The 22085-nt window shown below is 33.9% G+C and overlaps 3 protein-coding genes across 4 annotated transcripts; 1 reads left to right on the forward strand and 2 right to left on the reverse strand.

The window, feature by feature from the left end:
• Positions 1-256: 256 nt before the first annotated feature.
• Positions 257-4410, reverse strand: LOC114243921 (uncharacterized). The gene is made up of 3 exons (XM_028175576.2): positions 4250-4410; positions 4018-4141; positions 257-2470 (listed from the first exon to the last, which is right to left on the reverse strand). Exons 2-3 carry the CDS (start codon positions 4137-4139, stop codon positions 799-801), a joined length of 1794 nt encoding a protein of 597 aa, XP_028031377.2. The 5' UTR covers positions 4140-4141; positions 4250-4410; the 3' UTR covers positions 257-798.
• Positions 4411-5725: 1315 nt separating this feature from the next.
• Positions 5726-13019, reverse strand: LOC114243946 (2-oxoglutarate and iron-dependent oxygenase domain-containing protein 3). 2 transcript variants are annotated; one of them, XM_028175607.2, is made up of 4 exons: positions 12593-13019; positions 9869-10298; positions 9225-9377; positions 5726-6024 (listed from the first exon to the last, which is right to left on the reverse strand). In XM_028175607.2, exons 1-4 carry the CDS (start codon positions 12682-12684, stop codon positions 5746-5748), a joined length of 954 nt encoding a protein of 317 aa, XP_028031408.2. In that variant the 5' UTR covers positions 12685-13019; the 3' UTR covers positions 5726-5745. The 2 variants fall into 2 exon arrangements, with proteins under 2 accessions (XP_028031408.2, XP_089592638.1); XM_089736512.1 differs by lacking the exon at positions 9225-9377 and having other exon boundaries at positions 12593-12961.
• Positions 13020-14729: 1710 nt separating this feature from the next.
• Positions 14730-18674, forward strand: LOC114243952 (mitochondrial import inner membrane translocase subunit Tim29). The gene is made up of 2 exons (XM_089736518.1): positions 14730-14919; positions 15128-18674. The coding sequence occupies exon 2, from the start codon at positions 16770-16772 to the stop codon at positions 17334-17336; it is 567 nt and encodes a 188-aa protein (XP_089592644.1). The 5' UTR covers positions 14730-14919; positions 15128-16769; the 3' UTR covers positions 17337-18674.
• Positions 18675-22085: the final 3411 nt, after the last annotated feature.

A 22085-nucleotide genomic window follows, 5' to 3' on the forward strand; every position in this document is an offset into this window, starting at 1 on the left:
AAAATAAAAACAAAAAAAATTGTCATAATGGTAAAAAAAAATTTTAGGGGTGGACCACCCTTAACATTTAGGGGGATGAAAAATAGATGTTGTCCGATTCTCCAACCTGGCCGATATCCACGCTAAGATTCACGAAAATCGGTCGAGCCGTTTCGGAGGAGTTCAATCACGCACACCGTGACACGAGAATTTAATATAATATTAGTTTAAAAGTAATAGAAAATAAGTATACAAGGATACACACAAAAAAGTACAGTTTTGATATGGTCAATTTTTTTATTTCTAAATCACTAAATAATTTATCACGGGCTGTGAAATCACTGGCAAAGTATCTTAAATAATAGTAGGTCAGTAAAAAGTAGACAACATTAATATTCTGAATATTAAAATGTCACTATTAAAATAATTTACATAAGTAGTAACAATAATTATAATAGCTGTGCTTCCTAATATCAAATTACATCAGTCTAAATTTACAGAAAGGCGGTACAAGTTATTGCAATATATAATTGTTAGGAGTCCTCAAAAACATTGCTAATCATTGAGTAAGTATATAATTAAATAACATCATTAATATTAGAATCAATCAAATTCTCTTAAATATTTGTAGGAAAATTTTAGTCAAATGATGCCATTTGATAAATGTCAATACTTCTTAAAATATGTATTTGTGTAGAGTAATTCTTTAAAATTACTTTACAAACATTAAAGGGAAAAATTATATTATTATTTCATCATTTCTATGGTAAACAAAAAAAAAGTTTTACCCAATAAGTTCAATGCCAGTCAAGTATGTTTTTATTTTTTGTTTTTGTAATTCATTTGTCGTTTATATAATTTTCTGTTTGTATTATTTGTATCCTTGGCACGACATTGTTCACGTTTATTCATACGTCGGAAGTACCAACTGGCCTTATTAGCATTGTTTTCTCCAAATAGTTCATGCTCCAGTTTCTTCCTAGCCTCTGTTCGAAAGGCTGCCCTTTTCTCATACCACTTCAATTCTTTCAGTGTCTTATTTTTATCTTTGTATTTACAACTTTTCGGTTCATTTATAACTACTTTGGTATCACTGACTTCTCCAAAAGCATTTAAATCATGACCTTTATCAGTACTGGATGTTGGTTGCAAATATTTTTTATCTATGTCAGTAGATTGATCTAATTTCAAATTCAAATTTTCATTTTCTTGTGAACTTAAAGAAATTTCATCATAATCTTTCAAATATCCACCTTTCATTTCCCATTGTTCATATTTATTTTTTCTCTTTTGTTTTTTGTGTGACTTGTGGCGATCATATTTATTTCGTTCCTTTTTTGCATTTAGAAAAACATGCCTGTCATCTTTTAAAATTTCATAATCACTGGTTATTCTATTAAGTCCTTCATCTATTTCTTGAACCTTCTTTTTAACATTCTTCACTTCCGATTTACTGATTGATGAAGTCGTATCTTCAGATTGTTTTATTGCTCCTTGAATATTTTTTAACTGCTTTAATGAATCAGCATAAGATATTCTATCTAACGTTGGTTCAGTTAAAAGAGGTGTAGATATTTCTTGTCTATTGCTTAATTTATTTTCCAGCTGAGACTGTTTACCTTTATGATTTTTGATTTTTTTTTCTGTAATTCTATTTTCAATTTTCTCATACTTTGGCTCAGATTCTTCTCTAACAGTATTCAGAGTTGCCACCTTTATTTCTTTCCTAAATTTCTGATGCATTTGTGTTTCATTTTTTAATCTTTTGGCAATCTCATCATCAAGCCAGCTCTTGTTTTGCATATAGACATTTTTCAATTTATTAATATCATTTAAAAAATCTCTTTCATACTCAGGTAGTGATGGTTTATTTGGTGTATCTAAACCAGTATTGAAATATTCATCAACACATTTAGTAATTTTTTCAGCATGTCTATTGTTTAATGATTCCTCATAAACTTTTTGGCATCGTTCGTGATGTATTGCAGATTTGCTCAACACAGGTTTTTTTTGCAAATTTAAGGTCCCTGTTAACTCTTTTAGTTTATTTCTCAAATATGCATTTTCCTCTTGTAATTTATACAGGTTAGATAGAATTTTGTTCACTGATACCGGTATTGTGTTTGTAGAGCATTCATTTTTTGCACCCCACATATGACCAATAGCGACTCCAGCAGCTGTAATGACACTACCCAACATTATAATATTTAGAACAGTACTCAATCTTTTGTTTCTTCTGTGAACATATGTTTTGTGCTTGTTATTATCACCTAAAAAATCATATTCATGTTTTGCTTCATCATGATCACTACTATTGGTTGAAATAGGTGTAATCGAAATATATTGATTTGTGAAATCTTTCAATTCTGATTCTGATAAAAACTGCTGCTGGTCATTATTGGGTTCAAAAGCTGTGTCTTGTTCACAATCACTGATAATAGATATACCATCTGTATCTTCATCTTTGTCTGTGTTGCTGTCAACTGCTTGCCTGTTGAACAATACATTTTTGGATATTATTTAAGAAATAAAGATACTTAGATGAAGATATGATCAAAGGAGGTAAAATTCATGTAAAAACTCTGCAGCACTATAAGAGGACATGGCGTACTGACCCTAGATTATGTGGGATGAGGGCAAGAAAGCTTTAAATAAGTTATACAACATGTCGCGGAAAGGGAATATGAAGCCCAAAACTGTAGATAGTGTTCAGTTGAAATAGCAGACTCAAAGTTAAAAAAAAATTGACTACTGTTTAAATTTCAATTTTTTTACTTTACTGTACTCATATTAAGAACATTTGAACCTTGATCTGATTTACACAAAAAATAATCAACCAACATTAAATCACAACTACAGGTATACTTATACACAGAAACAACTGTTTGGATCATTATTTGTTTCTTCTTTTGAACAACTAATTTGAAGTTTTCATCATACTTGAATACATCGTGTGATCACTGTAAATTGGATCATCAGTTTTTTAGATGGAAGGAGCATATTGTTGACAAAAGCTGCTCTATTACATTGATCATTAACACTCATGTTCATAAAGTTCAGTGCTCGCTCCAATGTGTTTCATCTTGCATATTAATGATGATATGCTATCCATTAATAGGATGCATTGCTTTGCTGTACTCGATTTTCACAAGACACTGGCCATCAGCTCCTCTCAGAGAAGAAGTGATAAAAAAAATTGGAGAACTCTCTGGAGAAGATCTCTGATTGCAGTGGATTGAATTAAGTTCAATTAACATTGTACAGTCAGCCAGAGTTGAATTCATTGATACTACCTAGCACTGCTGCATTTCTACAAAGTGTTTTTAAAGAACTTATTATTATGTTATATTATTTTATTAGTGCATAATAATATGCAATAAAATTAAACTAACTCCTTTCAGAGTATGTCACACAAGGTTTATTTATACCACCACAAAGGGGCAACGCAAAGCCGCTGTCGCCCGAAACAACAAGAGTTTGATGAGCGAATTAACCCATAGACACAGTCTACAGAGTTTCTCGCCAGAACTTGTCAGTGGGTCGCGATTCCGATCTAGTGGTAGATTCTGCGAAGCACTACTCTTGCTAGGGCTAGTGTTAGCAAATTCTCTCAGGCTGAGCCTGTGAGCTCACCTACCCATCTGGGCACAGCTGGAATAGCCTCATAGGCTACCATGGAATAGGTAGGGGAAAAAAACCAGTTTTAAATTCTGGTTTGGTAAATAATTTAGATTTACAAGATTATAATTGAGACTTACCAAAGTTGTGCCATATAAATTGTGGTGTCTATGGGTTCTAGTAATTGCCTAACATGGGAAAAAAACTTGTTTACTCACTCCCCTCCTCGTTCTTCTTCATGTATTCCATACTTTTGACTATTTAATTGAAAAATAGACCAGTGATATTTTTCTAAAAAGAGACCCTCATTTCCTTTAATTTAAAGTATATATGGCAGAACGGTTAATAAACATTTGTACAGCTGTCGCCGAAAATATAATTGCGCAGTTGAAAATTAATCTGCAGAATATAAGTAGGTACCTTTCAGAATTAAAATTTTTCAAGATAACCGGAGCATCTTCTCCACACGCCGAAGAATTTTCAAGAAGCGTCCAGCTTTCGCCGGAATCAGAATCGCTATGGTCTGCTATTGATAGATCCATTTCTACAGTAAATAAACAAACAATTATGTTGACCGAGTCAATTAAAATATGGCTGAACTTCAAAAATTAATACTATATTAAATCATCAAAAAGTATGTCTTAATAGTTACCTTAAGTCACAAAAGCGTTCAATAATACTTTATTTAACTCTGTTATTTAATAGTCGATAATACTTTGCTGGTTTAACTGGAATTTTTAATAAATACACATTTCTAATCAGAGCGACATTTTTATTTACATTTTGTTCTACCAATTTTGTTTTTTTTAAAGAGATTTTATGACTTGGTAACTAAGACCTTTAGGTCAAGTCTTATTATAATTTATATTCTTAATTTTATGAAAAATGATAATATGAAGTGAAATGAAATAAAATGAAGATGATTGAGACATTAATCAACTGGAATAAAATTAAATGAAATGAGAAAGTAGTCTTCGTACTAGATACGTACTAGTAAGATAGAGAAGTCTCGTATGATGAGCACGAGACTATCTGGCACTCCCATAATGTACAGTTTATAAATTAAACCGTTGTGCCAGACTTTGCGATATCGAAGAAAAGGGCTCCGATTGGGACGGGTCTGCGTCTGTTTAGTCCTACTAGGATGTGCGCCGTGAGGAAGCTCTTGGCTCTAGGCTCTTGCTGAACGCATTAATGTTTAGCGTTATTGCGTAATGATTATTAGCGAAGAGAGTAACATTTTTAAAACGCGATTATGGATTCCGTCGGAGCTAAAGCTTTCCGTGCTTGTAACTTCGCGATTTCTTCCTTGACTTCGTAATGGGAGATAACGCGTTCGAGGGTGGCAGGAAAGCTCTGCTTGACTTCCCTGTCGACTAACTCGGTGTGTTCTTTTATTTTAACAGGGGAGCAAAATGACTCTATTCAAATTTGCAACGTTTTCATACAACTGTTCTTCTAACATTTACTACTAGCTTTGACAGCTAGCAAATAGCTCCTGGTTGATCGTTGTAGTCCATAGCAAAATTACATTCCTAATTCATTTGTAATCTATTTATTTCATTATCACACTGACTAACATTGAAAGAAATCGATTTTACTATCTTATGAAGTTATGTGGAGTTTCTCACTCTTTGGCGGGAATGCGAGCAGAGAAGTGCAAATTATTACATTTTACTAATTAAATCTTTCTTCTATTCTATTCCGTTCGTTTTCAGTGTGTTTAAAAACAAAACATAAGTACCTAGTACTTCTACATTTGAACATATTTGTAATAATTAGTATAAAAACTTGCCTTACGAGAACGTGTTAACAAACAAGTAGAATCTTATGAATCGCATGCTGTAATTGAAGCTACCTCTCGTAATTAACATTTGAGTAATAAAAGAATTTACACCGTAAATTCAATCAGATGAACGGTACACAAAGGCATACAAGTAGGAAACTGAATAACTTTAATTTAGTTAATGTATTATTTACATTTAAGGTTCTCTTTATGTTCCTAATGCGTAGTCTCAGGTTGAGTAGCCATATTGTTGTCTGTCTGGTTTTAATTTCCTGAAAGTAAACTACGCACCATCACGTGATTCTTCTACTTGCTTAATGCAAACAAAAATAAAACACTGGCTACCATTAACTTTTTATTTTTTATAAATCATTATTGAATTTGCGTATATTGGGATCACCAATAGCGTATTGCTTGTCACACGTAAATGATATTGTTACGGCATAACGAGTCCCGGAGGTTACTTTTTCAACATAGTGTAAATTTTCTTTGCCGCTAGTGAACATGCTGACGCGTCCTTTCCTGGGTTCGATAGTTCTGTTATATTTTTCGTCAATGAACACAAACCTTCCACCTTTAAAGTCAATATTGTAGTCAGTTAAGTATAAAAGCGTGGTATAGTGGAATGATTTGTAGGTTTCCTGTAAAATAAAATAGAAATTAAATAAATTCAAATAAAATCAGTGTGCTTAATGAGAGTTTTTTAACGTTCTCTATAGCGTAAAAGTTACCTCATTTTTGTATGCAGTTTGAACAGCGCCCCTAGCGGCAAACGTAGGCAAACGATCGTATTCCATACAAATATGAGCTAACTTTTACGCTATCGAGAACGATAAAAAAACTCGCACTAAGCACACAAATCGTCGTGGCCTAAAGGCGCTCTGTATACTCGCATTAAAGTGACGCCGACGTGACTATGCTGGTGTTGAAATCCAGCCGATAGGTACCCGTTTTTCTAATGAAGTTCGTACTTTAAATAAAATCGCATTTTAAATACTTGAACGCAAGCCATGACAAAATTCTACGTTCTTCACATAATCGTCTCTTACAATGTCCTATCCATCGCTCAGATTTTTTACATTCTTCTTTCTTTGTACAGTCCATAATATTATGGAATTCGCTTCCCAAAGAAATCAGGATGATCAGCAATCGCTTTACTTTTAAACTCAAAGTTCGCGAACACATCCACAAAAAACTGGAAGAATCATCTCCAAACTAGTTTATTTCATTTTTCAATTATTATTATTATATTATATATATATATATATATTTACTTTTAGCCATTCTTAACTATAATACTAAATTGTGTATTTTCATGTGTTATTGTGTGTAATTATGTGTATGTATGTATTTTACTATTTTATACATAGGTATATTGAATTGTAGTATATGTATTCTATAATACTGAGATATTATTTTAAGGAAGATTTTTGTTTTGAGTTTGTTCTTTTTTTTGTTTTGTTGTTGTTGTTTGTTATTTTTTTTGTCAATGCACCTACCATGCATTATCTCTGCACCACCCTATGGTCGACTGGAAGAGAATGCCCATGGCATTAAGTCCGCCTGTGTACAAGTTTTGTTTTGTGCATAAAGTATAAATAAATAAATATAAATAAATATGTTTAATAAAAATCGAACCCGCAAAAATGTAATTTGGGTAGAAAAAAATCCCTACCTATTCCTTGGTAGCCTAAGAAGCTATTCCAGCTACGGCCTAACGGGTAGGTGAGAGCTCACGGGCTCAACCTGAGAAATTTCTAACGCTAGCCCTAGCAAGAGCAGTGCTTCGCAGAATCTACTTCCGGATCGGAATCGCGCCGACTTTGTAAGGGATGCTACTAAAAAATTCAAAGCAACTAAGAAAAGTGGAATTCTACTAAAAAGTGGTAAAAGATCATTCTGTTTGCGTTAATTCAGTTTTTCGTTGTCTTATGTGGTTCAATCTGACTCATCGCAATAGATACTGGCTAATATGTATATTTTAATAGTAAAGTTATAAAATGATTATATTTATTAAAAAAATTTATCAGTATCCATATTTATTCTAATTAGGTATGTACTTTTATTTGTTGGATCGCCGGTCACTGGCCACCACGGAGCTGCCGCCAACTCGAGTGCCGGTTACCGATGCTCCCCACGGCAGTCAACGTGTTAAATATTATACAATTGAGACATAGAACCCCAATCTTAAACGTACATGGCGATATTCACGGTGTGATGTCTCTACGCTCGGTAACCACTTAACACCAGCTAGGTCGTAAGCTCGTTCACCCCTACGTAATTAAAAAAAAGTTATATTCTTAATAGATAACAAGATTGAAGAGTGATCTTTTAAGTTTTGTAAGTTCTCATGAATGGGATGGTTCTGTAAAAGAAACTCAATCCATCCAATATATCTCCGATATTAGAGATATGATAGCCGGATCTATGCTTTCAACTCTTCAAACTGGACATTTCAAAGGCACTAATAATTTCCATGCGACCATTTTTAGGCTGAAATACCTGTTTTTCCGAACAGTTTCAAGATACAAACACTTACGATTTGTAATTGTATCTTTTGAGTAAAACCGGATTAATTATTTATCCCAATCTTCTTAACAAGTTTAAAAGTTGCTTATAGCTAAATAGGTAAGTACTGGCATTCTTATGTACCTAGGTAGAAAGATATTTCAGCAAATCCAAACACCGACCTATTTTGACGTTTTCAACATTCCAAACAATATTTATCGCGAATTAGTGAAAAATTATCGTAGATTTGTCAGTATTTGTTAACGTTTAAGATTAATATTATCGTTAATTGATTAACATTAATCATTAGTTACGTTTCACACCAAATTATTCGATATGTAGCGTTGTAAGCACACATAAGCGTAGAGGTGTACTCTTGGTATATATTTGATTGGTGGTCCCTTTGACATTTCTTAGAACGTACCTAACTCTTCACGTTTCGAATAATTTGAAATAATAACCATTTTTTGTTCATGGTCGTAAACATCATTTAAAAATACACAATCAATCTAAATCATTGTACAATTAATTCACACACACACACATTAACATAATAATAACATCTGTCTCTTGAGACTTCGTAATTGGAATAGAGTTTAATAGTTACCACCACTCTACCCTTTTGAAATCGTCGTGGTCTAAGCCGGTGCATTCGTGTTGAGCGATGCGCCGATGTTCGAATTTTAGGCGGGTACCAATTTTTCTAATGAAATACGTACTCAACGAATGTTCGCGATTGACTTCCACGGTGAAGAAATAACATCGTGTAATAAAAATGAAAAACCCGCAAAAATTATAATTTGCGTAATTACTGGTGGTAGGACCTCTTGTGAGTCCGCGCGGGTATGTACCCACCCCCCTGCCTATTTCTGTTGTGAAGCAATAATGTGTTTCGGTCTGAAGGCCCCACCCTTGGTTTTGGTTTCAAGGATGGGGCAGCCGTTGTAACTATACTAAGATCTTAGAACTTATATCTCAAGGTGGGAGGCGCATTTACGTTGTAGATGTCTATGGGCTCCATGAGATCCATTTTAAGACATGAGGTCTAAAGGACTACTGTATTGTATCGGTTGTCCCAGACATCACCAACTGGAACGCCCGGTTGCTTCTCGGCAGAAATAGAGAAGATGGTGGTACAAACCATTTTTGGTAGATAATACATCAGTAAATGCCGGTTTGCGATCGCAGTGCGCTGGTATAAAACTCGGAGAACGCTGCTATCCATTCTCTGGTGAATCTCTTATCGCCTCTTACAACACCCACGAGAAAAGAGACGGAGTGGTGTCATTTTAGATACATACAGCCAAAAGTAAAAAATATTTTAGTCTCTTACTTTATCCACATGAGGATGCCAGTACTCATCATGAACTGTTACAGCTTCCTTTGGTGTTATCTCTGAGAAAAAAGTTGGATGTGTCAAATATATTTTTTCTGGGTTAACTCCGAAATAATGCCCTATAGAATACTTTATTTTGTCTTTGACAACCTGTAATGTAATAAAAGGATAAGTATTAGTCAAAAAAATAAATTGAAAATTTAAAAATGCAAAAAAAAAACATTCTTTTTCACATTTCTTAGTTAAATTGTCAGGTTGTGAAATTCATAAAGTACTTTTTTGGATGGCTTTTGGCTCGAATGCCTTCGAAGTTCAATAGGGGGCGGGTGAACGAGTAGGTATCGAGTTAAACCCCTGAGAGGCTGGGAATGGAAGTTAAATAAAAAATAATAATACACATATAATATTATGTATCATATATAAAAATATATATTTAAAAAAGGGATAATAATCTTATATAATTTTAAATCAGTCTCTGTAATAATGCACACTTTATTTAACGGGTTCTTGGTTCTTGATACGTTAATTAAATGAGTTCCCTATATTTCGGCATTGTGTCAAGCGCCGTGATGACGATCTAGAATGCCCGTTTAAAAGTAGTGTATGCAACATATACATAACCACGAAAATTTAAAACTTACCTTGTAAGTTGTAAAATCCTTTTCCGTGAATACATTTTTTCCCTCGGATCTTTTGTAAAAATTGATGAAATGTTGTCCCATTGACAAAGCCCCACTGTGCAGATCAAGAATAGAGGCTCCCCCAGAGGAACCTCCATATTTTAGACCCTTTTTTGCAATCATGAGTAGTTCGTCGGCTTCTTTATCTGTAATCACTTTATCAGTGACGAACCTCTTGCACTGCTTCGGGAAACATCCCTCGAATTTATCAATTTCCCTCAGATACGCAGATGAACATTCAACTATCTGGCCCTTACCAGATATTACTTCATTTTGTTTGGCAAATATCTTAAAAGCTCCATCGTTTGACGTAAAATAAACTATAATAAGAAGTGAAAATATCACTACTGCACGAGAGAGTACTCTTAGGGGTATATTGCTTTTTGGGGATCTGAAAATTATTATGATTTAGTTTAGCTAATGTAACTATGATGTACAGTGTCGAAGGGGTGAAATGTTATTTGGTTTAAGCGAAATTTTTGCGACTTTACAGGAGGCTATTCAAAGTTTACAATATGGTGAATATAATAAACAAACTTCTTCAGCTATGAATGGGGTAAGCTTAATTGAAGTTAAATTAAACACACCCAGAACAGGCAACGGTCAAGTTTCAGGGACACGACCTTCAGCAATGAAGAAAGCGACGAAGAAGAAGAAACACACCCAATTGAAAATAAAACAGATCTTTAATTACTTTTTTTTTAACTATGCTGATAGCCTTTAGAGGCTATTTCAGCTTCACCCTAACGTTTGTAGGTGAGCTCACGGGGCTCAATCCGGGGAGTTGCTAACACTGACCCTAGCAAGAGCAGTGCTTCGCAGAATCTACCACCGGATCGGAAATGCGACCCACTGAGAAGATCCGGCGAGAAACTCAGTGTGCTGTGTCTGCGGGTTAATTCGCTCGTCGAGCCCTTCGTCGCAAGCGACGGGTTCGACGAGGACGGTGACCGGAATTTAATTACAAAGATAAATGTCGCGTATTAAACGAAATGCCGCTTAAACCAAATAGCCTTTCACCCGTCGAATTATTAAGATGATTTTTTTGGTATCAGACAATCAAAGGCGAGAACCACACTCCTGGACACATTTAAAAGACTTAAAAAAATGTTTCTTCTCCTTAATCCCCTTAGAAAAATAATAATTTGGGAATGATTTTATCTACTATGTCTATTCTTACGTTCTTTCATACGCGAAATATTTCGTTAACTTCCCATTTTAAACTTAGGCTTTGTTCCCATCTTTTACTTAAAAAAAACCATATTTGAATGCCACGTAAATTTCTAGGGCTATTACTTGTCTCCAAACATATAGCCCAAACATTATCTGTATCTAAATCTGGCTTACACCAAGTTGTCAAGAGGTAAAAAAAAAGAAGGTAAAAGCAGACAGTTGACAAAGACTCTGTGTGCAGAGAAATAAATAATATTTTTTTATTGCTTAGGTGGGTGGACGAGCTCACAGCCTACCTGGTGTTAAGTGGTTACTGAAGCTCATAGACATCTACAACGCAAATGCGCCACCCACTTTGAGATACAAGTTCTAAGGTCTCAGTATAGTTACAACGGTTGCCCCACCCTTCAAGCCGAAACGCATTACTGCTTCACGGCAGAAATAGGCGGGATGGTGGTACCTACCCGTACGGACTCATAAGAGGTCCTACCACCAGTGAAAAACTGTATTTGACCTGAAATAATTTATAGTTGTCTGCTAGAGTTCTTTGCCTTGAAGTTCAGGTTAATTTTGGTCACCAACACAATAATGGCTATGATGAAACTTTGAATGAAGTTTTATTCACAAATGAGTCCAGTTTTAGATCTTTAATCCCGTGGTCTGCCTGAATATACTATGGCTATAGTTGTCAAATCTTTTAGATACATTGAAATAAACGCATAGGGTAGGCAGTGCATTCACAACTTAAAGTTGTGAATGCACTGCCTACTGCATTCACAACTTAAAGCCATACCTGACTGTTAATTTTAGGGATATTAAAAATGCACAAAAGAAATCATGGAATGTATACTCTCAAAAATTTATTGAGCCTTTGCACTTGATTGGTGATGGTCACCGCTTATTTTGATTAGCAAGAGTCACCTCTTTATTATAAAGGGTTAATAAATTTTCAAGAGCTATTGATATGTGAAGAATTTCCTATTAATCGCATTATATAGTGATAGCTCTAAGTTTTCTTCAGTGTCAAAAGCTATCAGAATCATTTCATTTTAAGATTCTGTAGTCTCGGAATAGACTATTCACAAATAATACAGCATACTGAATGCTTTAGAAGACTGTTTAGCTACTGCAATACATTAAGCTTGTTTGCTAAAGAATGAGTGGTTTGCTTCTATGCAAGTACACAGTGGACAACATCAGGAGTGCAGGCACTTTTAATCAATAGTGTTAATTGCATTTGGCAAAAAGAAATACTTTTGGTACTTTAACCACTATTAACATAATGAAGGTACATTCTGATGAACAAAAACCTTCAAATTGAAATTAATTTTTATTATTTTGAACTCTCCATTTATTTATTTATTTTTTTCGTTGGTGAAAGGAAATATATTTAATCATAAAACAATCTTGGCATCCATTTTCATTCCATGAACTGAAATTTTCTGTCATCTCTTGACATATTTTACATTTCTATGAAAAATAATACTTTTGTTTTTGAGAGAAAAAACTTACACTGTCTTGGTTTCACCTTCTTTGGTTTTATCTTTATCACTAATACTGTTATTTGGAATGTTTTTTGTCTTTCTTTTTCTTGTTTCACTCATTGCACCTTTTCTCTATTTTATTATTTTACTATTTCTGTGTTACTTTATTAATTGTACCGTTATAATTTTTTAGTGAGTGTATTATTTTATAATAAAATAATTTGTAAGCGTGTGCTACTAATCCTTTTTCAAATATAATTAAATGTTTTCGTCGAAAACGCTCTTCCTATAGCCTGCATCGGCGAAAACCTCCATAATTATTCTAGTTTAAATTCATTTTTTTATGCTCGCGAACACCACCTGTACATTCATAAAATTTATGAAGACTGCTAAACTGCTAAAAGTCTAAAAGTTCGAAAAAATAAATGTGTGCATCAACTAGTGTTGGGAACAACAATCAGAATTCAGAATACTAACAAAAGCGAAAAAAAATATTTTCGAATAAGGATGTAAATCTCTAATGTTAACATAATTATAGTTAGGTACATCAATTTAAAAGAAGTGAATTGCGAAATTCAATAAAAGTAAGAATTGTGTTTTAGTGAAATCGAGTCAAGTAAAAAATTTGTATTCCTTTAAATATTATGTACAATAATTTACAAAGAAATGCAAGTCGATGAAAAAATAAAATAAAACCCGTGAAGAATTATAATTTGCGTAGGTAGTTCCAATTCAGTTGAGACATAGCCCTCAAGACTTATGGTGGGTGGTGGTATTCACGTCGGGATGTCTGAAATTTTTGTATTACTATTGAATTTAGTTTTAAGCGGTTGGCACTGAATGGAAGAACGAATTCAAAAATAATTATTGATGTTAACCTGGTACATACTTTAAAACATATTTAGTCGCTTTACCTACTTTATTCTACACTAGCAGCCCGCTATATTTGACATTGTTTTATTTTTTTAAATAAAAGAACACCTTTTGCGGCTTAATTATAATAGTTAAACATATGCTGTCGCGACATTTTTTGTAAATAATAATGTGTTCTACAAAGTCGTAGTACATTATTTTATTCCATAATGAATAGTTTTCGCAGGCACGCGATGTAAAGAATATTTTAGGTAATTTTTTACACCTTGGGTTATATTATTACAGTTTTAGTAAGGATCCCTAATTTTTTCAAAAAAGATTATGCCTATGTCACTCGAGAATAGTGTAGCTTCCAAAAAGTGAAAGAATTTTTCAAATTGGTTCAGTAGTTTCGGAGCCTATTCAATACAAACAAACAAATCTTTCCTCTTTATAATATTAAGTATAGAAGTATAGATAAAAGCGACACGTAACTGAACAAGACACTCTCAGAAATTACCCTTCAAAATCGTATTCTTACAGTTTGAAACAATTTTCAGTTTTTTCAACAACACCTTATTTATTTTGTTTTATTATTCACCTTTGATGTGTGAAATAACTCAAAGTTAAGGTGGTTACTGGAACCCATAGGACATCACAGCGTGAATGTCTTCACACTCCATGAGACATGAGGTCGAAATAACAGTTGTATGTTTGAAGAAAGTAGCCTCAGCTGCGTTCTACATTTTAGACTTTGGTGTATTTACCACGAAGCAGCTATGTGTTCTGACACATAACTGGGACGCGACTTAAACTGGAGGCTTTACACCGATTTGGAGCCGCGTACTACAATCAATGATTACCTACCGTGGAACATTTTAAATGATTGGATGCTCCATACACTCCGCAGACTCTGTTACGCGGAACATATATAGCGGAAACGCCTGAAATCCTTTACGGATTATTTTTCAGATGGTCCCATCGGTTTCGCAGACATTGATATTATTATACTATATTTGTTAACTAAGAATCTATTTCTAAGCAGACATACATATAATACCGTGTGTGGAAATCTTGTGTGGAAAACCCGTCTCTTATTTTCAAAACTTCCATATTTTTAACATGTTACATTTATATATCTAGCTCTGACAGCCAACTTCAATAATTGATATATAGAATAATTATGCTTTTTAGCACGCAAGAGACATGTTTAAGATGTTATCGTGGTAGTTAACGTCTTGTTTCTTTTTATCTGATCTATCGCAAACAATCGCACAGGAAGTAGTTTTATTGTTTATCAAGCCAACGATTCGTGTTATATAGTTGAACCGTGTCCATTAGACGGTAATCTATTTTCAAAGCTGTAAGAAGATGAAGCGTTCCATTATTTTGGTCCTTTTTACTGCTTACTTACTAAATTATAGTTACGCTCAGGACCCGCCAGCTCCCCCTCAACCACCTGAAGCAGAAATTTTCAGTGACTATTCGCATACCTTAGGGAGGGTATGTATTTATTTTGAACTATTAGGGTTTGATAAAATTCGAAGCAATGTTTCTATTATGACTGTGTAAAATATAGTTCTTATTTTTATTAATTTGATCATAAATCAACTACTTATTAAAATGCATATAAATTCGTCTAGAAGTAGCTACTTAAGATATTTTCCTTACTAGTTTTTGTAGATTTAAAACTATAATTGACTAATTCCAGGTTGTTAGACAAATGCCAAAAATGCCATCACCACCTCCACCACCACAAATGCCTAACTGGTTCGAGTTTAATTCACGTATGAAACGAGATGCGAAAGGTGTCGGCGGGTATATGCCGAGTAGAAAAGGATAATATTCGATTACACTTGACAACAAACTGGACCCTTATATTGATGAACCTGGCTTGTGTTATACGTTTAAGTTTTGTTTTCTAAATATTAGATATGGTGTTTGGTTTATTTAGTATGTAAGGTAAAATGTTGGTTGCAGCACAATCAATGTCACCTGATAAATAAATAAAAACTGACAATTTTAGTATCAGAAATTAGATCAAAGATATTTGACATGAAAAACAATTTAATAAAGTTTCTGTTGAAGTTAACTAATGATTTTAGTACTAGAGCTTTGAGAAATTATTTGATAAAGTATCTTTTTCTCCAGTTATCATTGTAATCGTAGAGCTTATCTTATTGAAAAAACCCTCAAAAACGAACCGTTCGTTCCCAGGGGTTATATTACCCAATTAATAATGGTGAAAGTTCCAACTCTGAAATTTACTTCCCGCCGTAGTATCCCGTTATCAATAAATATAACAGCCTTTTCAAAGGAAATCTATAAAAAATATTAAATAAAAGACAGTGATTTTTTTTATTGTTTAGATGGATGGACGAGCTCACAGCACACATGGTGTTAAGTGGTTACTGGAGCCCATAGACATCTACAACGTAAATGCGCCTTTCACCTTGAGATCATGTTCGAAGGTCCCTGGTATAGTTACAACGGCTGCCCATAGAGAAAGATTAAATATAACCTCGGCTGCCCCACCCTTCAAACCGAAACGCATTCCTGTTTCACGGCAGAAATAAGCAGGGTGGTGGTACCTAACCGCGCGGACTCACAAGAGATCCTACCACCAGTATAGGTCCTACCACCAGGTGATTTAGCTGTGGCTCTAGAATTGGTGTTATTCATGGGATATGGTAGCATACTCCACCGATCACCGTCTTCGTCGAACCCGTCACTTGCGACGAAGGGCTCGACGAGCGAATTAACCCATAGACACAGCCCACTGAGTTTCTCGCCGGATGTTCTCAGTGGGTCGCGTTTCCGATCCGGTGGTAGATTCTGCGAAGCACTACTCTTGCTAGGGTCAGTGTTAGCAACACTCCGGTTTGAGCCCCGTGAGCTCACCTACACACGTTAGGGTGAAGCTGAAATAGCCTCTCAAGGCTATCAGCATAGGTAGGCAAAAAAAAAAGGGAGCATACTCTTTGTATATGCTGTTAATTGGGCTGTTCGTATCATCGATTTGCCATGAAAAAATAAAATCAGACTTTCCTCTCAGACCTAATTCAACAATTATATAATTATTGAAGAACCACTAAATTAACAAAATAATGCAAGTCACACTTCGCTCACCGCATTACCGGCAAAAAGGCTCAGACTAAAGTAATTGTTGTGACCATAAATAACAGGCCTAAATTTTTAGAATGCAATGCACATCACTAGTCATGAAAAATGTCACCGAACTGAAATTATTAAAACTAAAATAAATTGAGCACTACATAGGTACTTACATAAAATAAAATAAAATGTGTTGGATGACATTTGGTATTTCTTCGTAATAAATAAAGACCACAAAAATGTTACGAAGTATTTATAAAGTGTCGGGAACGGTTCAAAATATAAGCACCAAAGTGAAATTCCCAGAAAAATTTAAAGGAACAATTATTGAAAAATGGGCTGATTACTGGAAGAACTTATTTATTGATTATCGACAAATGTTGCAAGATTTAAGGAGTGATATACAAGATGATCCAATGAAAGCCATGAAGTGGACAACTGGCATCATAACCTTTTATGTATTATCAAGAAATAATCCAACAGAATGCGATTTTAAAGACAACTTGAAAATTATAAATAATGAAGTCGGACTAGTAAGTGAAGAATGTTTAAATCCAAAGGCGGTCGAACACTTGCGATTTTTAGACACCTGTTACAATCAAGAAGTTATTCATTATAGAAGCTTGGGAATTTTATCTGTTATGTATACCTCAGAATTAAGCAATTCCTGTGACCTATACAGGGCCCATTGTACCTACACGAAACCAACATATTTCAGTTTCCCCTCCCGTATTGTTGATATTGGATTCATGGGAAAATGGTGGAACTTGTTTATAAAATCTACTAACTATGATGTTAATTATTAAATGAAAGTTTTATGGTTTGATCTTGTACTTATTATTATGTGAAAGTTGATATGTTTATTGGCCTGTCTGATAATGAAATATTCAGTACAGTTGAATAACACAACTATCAAAATTTTTGTACTTTGGTTGGTAAGATTTACTTCTTGTGCATTTAATGACTGAACACTGCATCAGCTATGTTGTTTAAATATTAAAACCTTACAAAGGCATGCCGTAATCTCTAAAATATGTATTAAAATCACCATTGAGATCACAAACATTCCCTTTGCCTGTTTTGATAGCCACATAAGCTAAACATTCAAATGATCATAACTTTTTCATTACAAAATAAAAAATAATAATTAATTCTTATAATATTACACAACATGCATGTAGATGAATTTGTATTGACAACTAAAATGTTTTCTATTTCAGGTATAAAAATTTAGGTAGTTTTTTTATATTACTTCAGATTCTATGTCTATAAAAAAGTAATTCTGTATTGTACTTAGCTGCTGCAACTCTTTAAGATAATTAATATGCTTCTGAATATTCTAATGTTCTTTGTATATGATTTTATATACTTGTTCATTCAATCTCGAGATCCAGATTATACAGCTGCTTATTTACTTGAATGAGCAAATATTTAGAACAATCATATATAATTTAGAATATAGAAAGAAAGAAAGAAAGAAAATCTTTATTCGCCAGAAATATAGTTTACAAGATATAGGACATAGCTTCATATATTTCGCCTGTTTAGGCATGCGAAAATTTAATTTATTTTTATATTAATTATAACACAAAATTTACTAAATCTATCTAATTTTTACATTCTATCACTTCTTATTCTAATATTTTATTATGTACAACACTTATCATTTAAAAATTCTTGCACACTATAATAAGCCTTGTCTATTAGCCATAAATATAATTTTCTTTTAAATTGAGTTAGTATACGATTATATATTGCCACAAGTTGTAGTTAGTCTTTCTTAATCAACCTGTTTAATGGAATATTGACATTTTTATCATCTTCTAACAATAGTGTACATAGTACTATTACGGCCTCTATTTAATTTATCAAAAAAATACTTCAACCAACAAAGCAAGTTCTTTCACATGTGAAGTGACAACTCATTACTTGTAAATTTAAACATTTGTCATAAAGTAGTACTCCCAACTTCAAAATACTATAATTAATATATTTGAAACAACATGGGATTAAGTAATGAATAAAATAAGAACAACATTGAACCATAATACTGCCTTTAAAAAACATCAAAGACTTATGAAAACTTTAAATAATACCATCGTAGTAATATTAATAGTAATAATAATAGATTCATTTAAATTAAATGAAGTTTTATTTATTTACTAGCGACCCGCCCTCGCTTCGCTTCGGAAACATTATTTTTTTTAATTGATAGTTGAGTACCGCGATTCTCTATTAAATTAAGTGTATAATCTATGACCGCGATGTTACCCGCGGTTATTGTGGTACCTCGGGTGTCCGCGGAGCGAAGCTGGTCTAGAAAAAGTTGCCAAAGTTATTCCTATATCATCACCTACCTGTCAGTGAGTCCTGTCAAAATCGGTACCTACAGCCGTTCCAGAGATTAGCCGGAACAAACCACTGAAGTAGGAAACCTACTATATAGGTCTATGGAACAAACAGACAGACCGACAAAAATGGTAAAAATGTTATTTTGGTGTATGTACCGTATATGCTCTGGCCATAAATATTGTTACAATTAAAAATAAACAAAATATTACATTTGAATTTGGAATCTGTCATTTTTATATTTGAGTTTTCTCAGCTCATTGAGTTTTCTCATTTTGGCGCCAATACTTTGTACAATATTTTGCGATATTAGGAGTGGGGTGATAAAGAGAACCGAATCGCTGTGATTGCATTACACAAAGTAGGTATGGAGCCAAATGCAATTTTTAAAACTCTCTGTACGCTTGGTATTAGTAAAATGTTTGTGTATCGGGCTATTAATAGGTGCAATGAGACCTCCTCTGTTTGTGACAGAAAAAGATCTGGCCGTCCATGTAGTGCTCGTACGAAAAAGGTGGTCAAAGCAGTATGGGAAATAATTCGAAGAAATCCTGTCCGAAAGCAAAAGATTTTATCTCGGGAGATGAAGATAGCACCTAGAACCATGTCGCGTATTTTAAAAGATGACTTAGGACTTGCAGCCTAAAAGAGACCTTTTTAAGAGATTTTATAACCTGGTAACTAAGACCTTTAAGTCATGTCTTATTTTACTTTATATTCTTAATGTTATGAAAAATGATAATATGGAGTGAAATGAAATGAAGATGATTAATTTGAGACATTAATCAACTGGGATGAAATTTAATGAAATGAGATGATATGAGATGAAATATAATCGCAGTAAAATGGTGGTCATTTACTGAGATTTTTTCAGTGGACTTTTTGGAGGAACCCGAGAAGTTACGTCCAGCAGCTTTGTTTCATTTTCCCACATTTGTGCACTTTCACAGATATTAAACAGTTAATAAACCACCATTATTACACATTTAAACCTGAAGAAACACTAAATAGACAAAATAAAACAAATCACACAACTTCACTCCTCGCGTTACCGCCAAAAAGTCCTATATGAGACGTACTGGTCATTTCTTAACAGATAATTTAAAAGAGAATAGGGTGATAAAATCGAAACAACTACTGAAGCCGTAAGCAAAGGGAGGTCATAGAAAAATGTTGTTTACGGATGAGACATTTTTTACAATTGAGCAACATTTTAACAAACAAAATGACCGTATTTATGCTCAAAGCTTTAAGGAAGCTTCCCAATTAGTTGACAGAGTGCAACGTGGGCACTATCCGACATCAGTGATGGTTTGGTGGGGTATTAGCTATGAAGGAGTGATTGAGCCATACTTTTATGAAAAAGGTATCAAAACATCGGCACAAGTGTATCAAGATACCATTCTTGAGAAGGTAGTTAAGCCCCTTAATAACACCATGTTCAATAATCAAGAATGGTCGTTCCAGCAAGACTCGGCGCCAGGTCATAAAGCTCGGTCTACGCAGTCTTGGTTGGAAACGAACGTTTCGGACTTCATCAGAGCTGAAGACTGGCCGTCGTCTAGTCCCGATCTTAATCCGCTGGATTAAGATTTATGGTCAGTTTTAGAGAGTACGGCTTGCTCTAAACGCCATGATAATTTGGAGTCCCTAAAACAATCCGTACGATTGGCAGTGAAAATTTTTCCCATGGAAAGAGTGCGTGCTTCTATTGATAACTGGCCTCAACGTTTAAAGGACTGTATTTCAACCAATGGAGACCACTTCGAATAAGCTTTTTATACTTTAAATTGTTTTATATTTATGTATTAAACTAACACACTGTAAAAGTAATAAATGTTATTTGCAATAGAATTTTTTTTCCTTTGTCTCAGTATTTATGGCAAGACTAGGTATATTCATATGCATGTAGTAAAAAGCGGTTATTTCAATATTACAGTTACTCCAATTTTATTTATATGTATGTATAGATGAAAAGTCTGTGCAAAATTCAAAAGGAGTAAAGAATGATCACATTATATAATTATAAGAATATACATCTATTAAAGTTAACTGGTGTATGTGGATGGGGCATCAATCATTGGCGTTAGTTGCTCCAGTGCCGTGACAACGAAAGCTGGCGTTTCACAAGGATCAGACTTCTCTAGATTATTATTATTGTCATCTCACATATCAATATCATTCTGATGGCAAGTATTGCTAAAAAAATAAGAAATCAAATCCTCAGAGCACTCCCTGTAGAACATACGGTATGGGTCTCTGAGTGGACCAATTGAATTGAATCCAATTCAATCAATTGTTGCCAGGTTAGCGCGTTCGTTGCGAAGAAGACTTTTCGTCTTGGTGCCCTATTTCCAAAAGAGTAAAAGAGAGTAAAATCAGTAAGAGTCTTCCATACAGCAAAATAGTGCTTTACAACTGAACAGTCTTATGCTAAACGCAACTTCGTGTTCGCGTGGGGTACTGTCTTCAAATAACAGTTATACTTATTAGATTCTATAAATCATCATATATCATCTCTTGGTTGTGCAGAATGACTTCGATTTTCTGTGATTCTATTGTTGTGTTCCTGTTTACAATTCTACCATCGACCACAATGTTCTATCACATCAACCAGTTACTACATGTATGTATGTATATATAAAAACATAATTGGCTTAAATAGATAGATATTAAAAGGGGCTTCCATTAATTATGTAAGTGAGGCTTTTTTGCGAATTTTTCAAACCTCGACCCCTCTTTGTGAGATTTCGTAAGATTTTCCTCAACTCTCACACCCTGCCTTAATCTCACGCGAGATTCTTAAAAATGTATGTTTTAGCTGTGTTGGATTATTGAGAAAAAAAATACAAAAACACAACTTGTTCTATTACGTTTAATGAAGACTAGCAAAGACTAGTATTTGTGAATATTACAGTAATTTAAAATTACCATCATTAAAATTAAATAATAAACAAAAATTTAGAAAAGATTTATTCTAATTCAGTCAATAGACTCGTGAACGGCCTCAAGAGTGACTACGTACTTGAATCAACATATCCATGTGATTTTCAGTAAAATTTTCTGTTCCTTCAAGTTGGCTCTGAATTAGCCATTCTAAGCCGTTGTCGCTTGCACACAAAAGCACAATAGCTCGTCTTGTGACAATCCGCGAGGGTTGCAATTTGCACATTTCCACAGTATCTACGTGCAGGATGGGCCGCACG

This window comes from Bombyx mandarina, chromosome 21, assembly GCF_030267445.1.
Source record: "Bombyx mandarina strain Sakado chromosome 21, ASM3026744v2".
Classification (NCBI taxonomy): Eukaryota; Metazoa; Arthropoda; class Insecta; order Lepidoptera; family Bombycidae; genus Bombyx; species Bombyx mandarina.

Bases quoted from the DNA above. Each gene is read 5' to 3' on its own strand.
- LOC114243921 (XM_028175576.2), bottom strand. From the start codon at position 4,139: ATGGATCTATCAATAGCAGACCATAGCGATTCTGATTCCGGCGAAAGC. The intron at 2,471-4,017 runs GTACCTACTTAT...ATTGTTCAACAG, and splicing joins AAAAATTTTAATTCTGAAAG to GCAAGCAGTTGACAGCAACA.
- LOC114243946 (XM_028175607.2), bottom strand. From the start codon at position 12,684: ATGAGTGAAACAAGAAAAAGAAAGACAAAAAACATTCCAAATAACAGT. The intron at 10,299-12,592 runs GTAAGTTTTTTC...AATAATTTTCAG, and splicing joins GAAGGTGAAACCAAGACAGT to ATCCCCAAAAAGCAATATAC. The intron at 9,378-9,868 runs GTAAGTTTTAAA...ATTACATTACAG, and splicing joins AGGATTTTACAACTTACAAG to GTTGTCAAAGACAAAATAAA.
- LOC114243952 (XM_089736518.1), top strand. From the start codon at position 16,770: ATGTTACGAAGTATTTATAAAGTGTCGGGAACGGTTCAAAATATAAGC.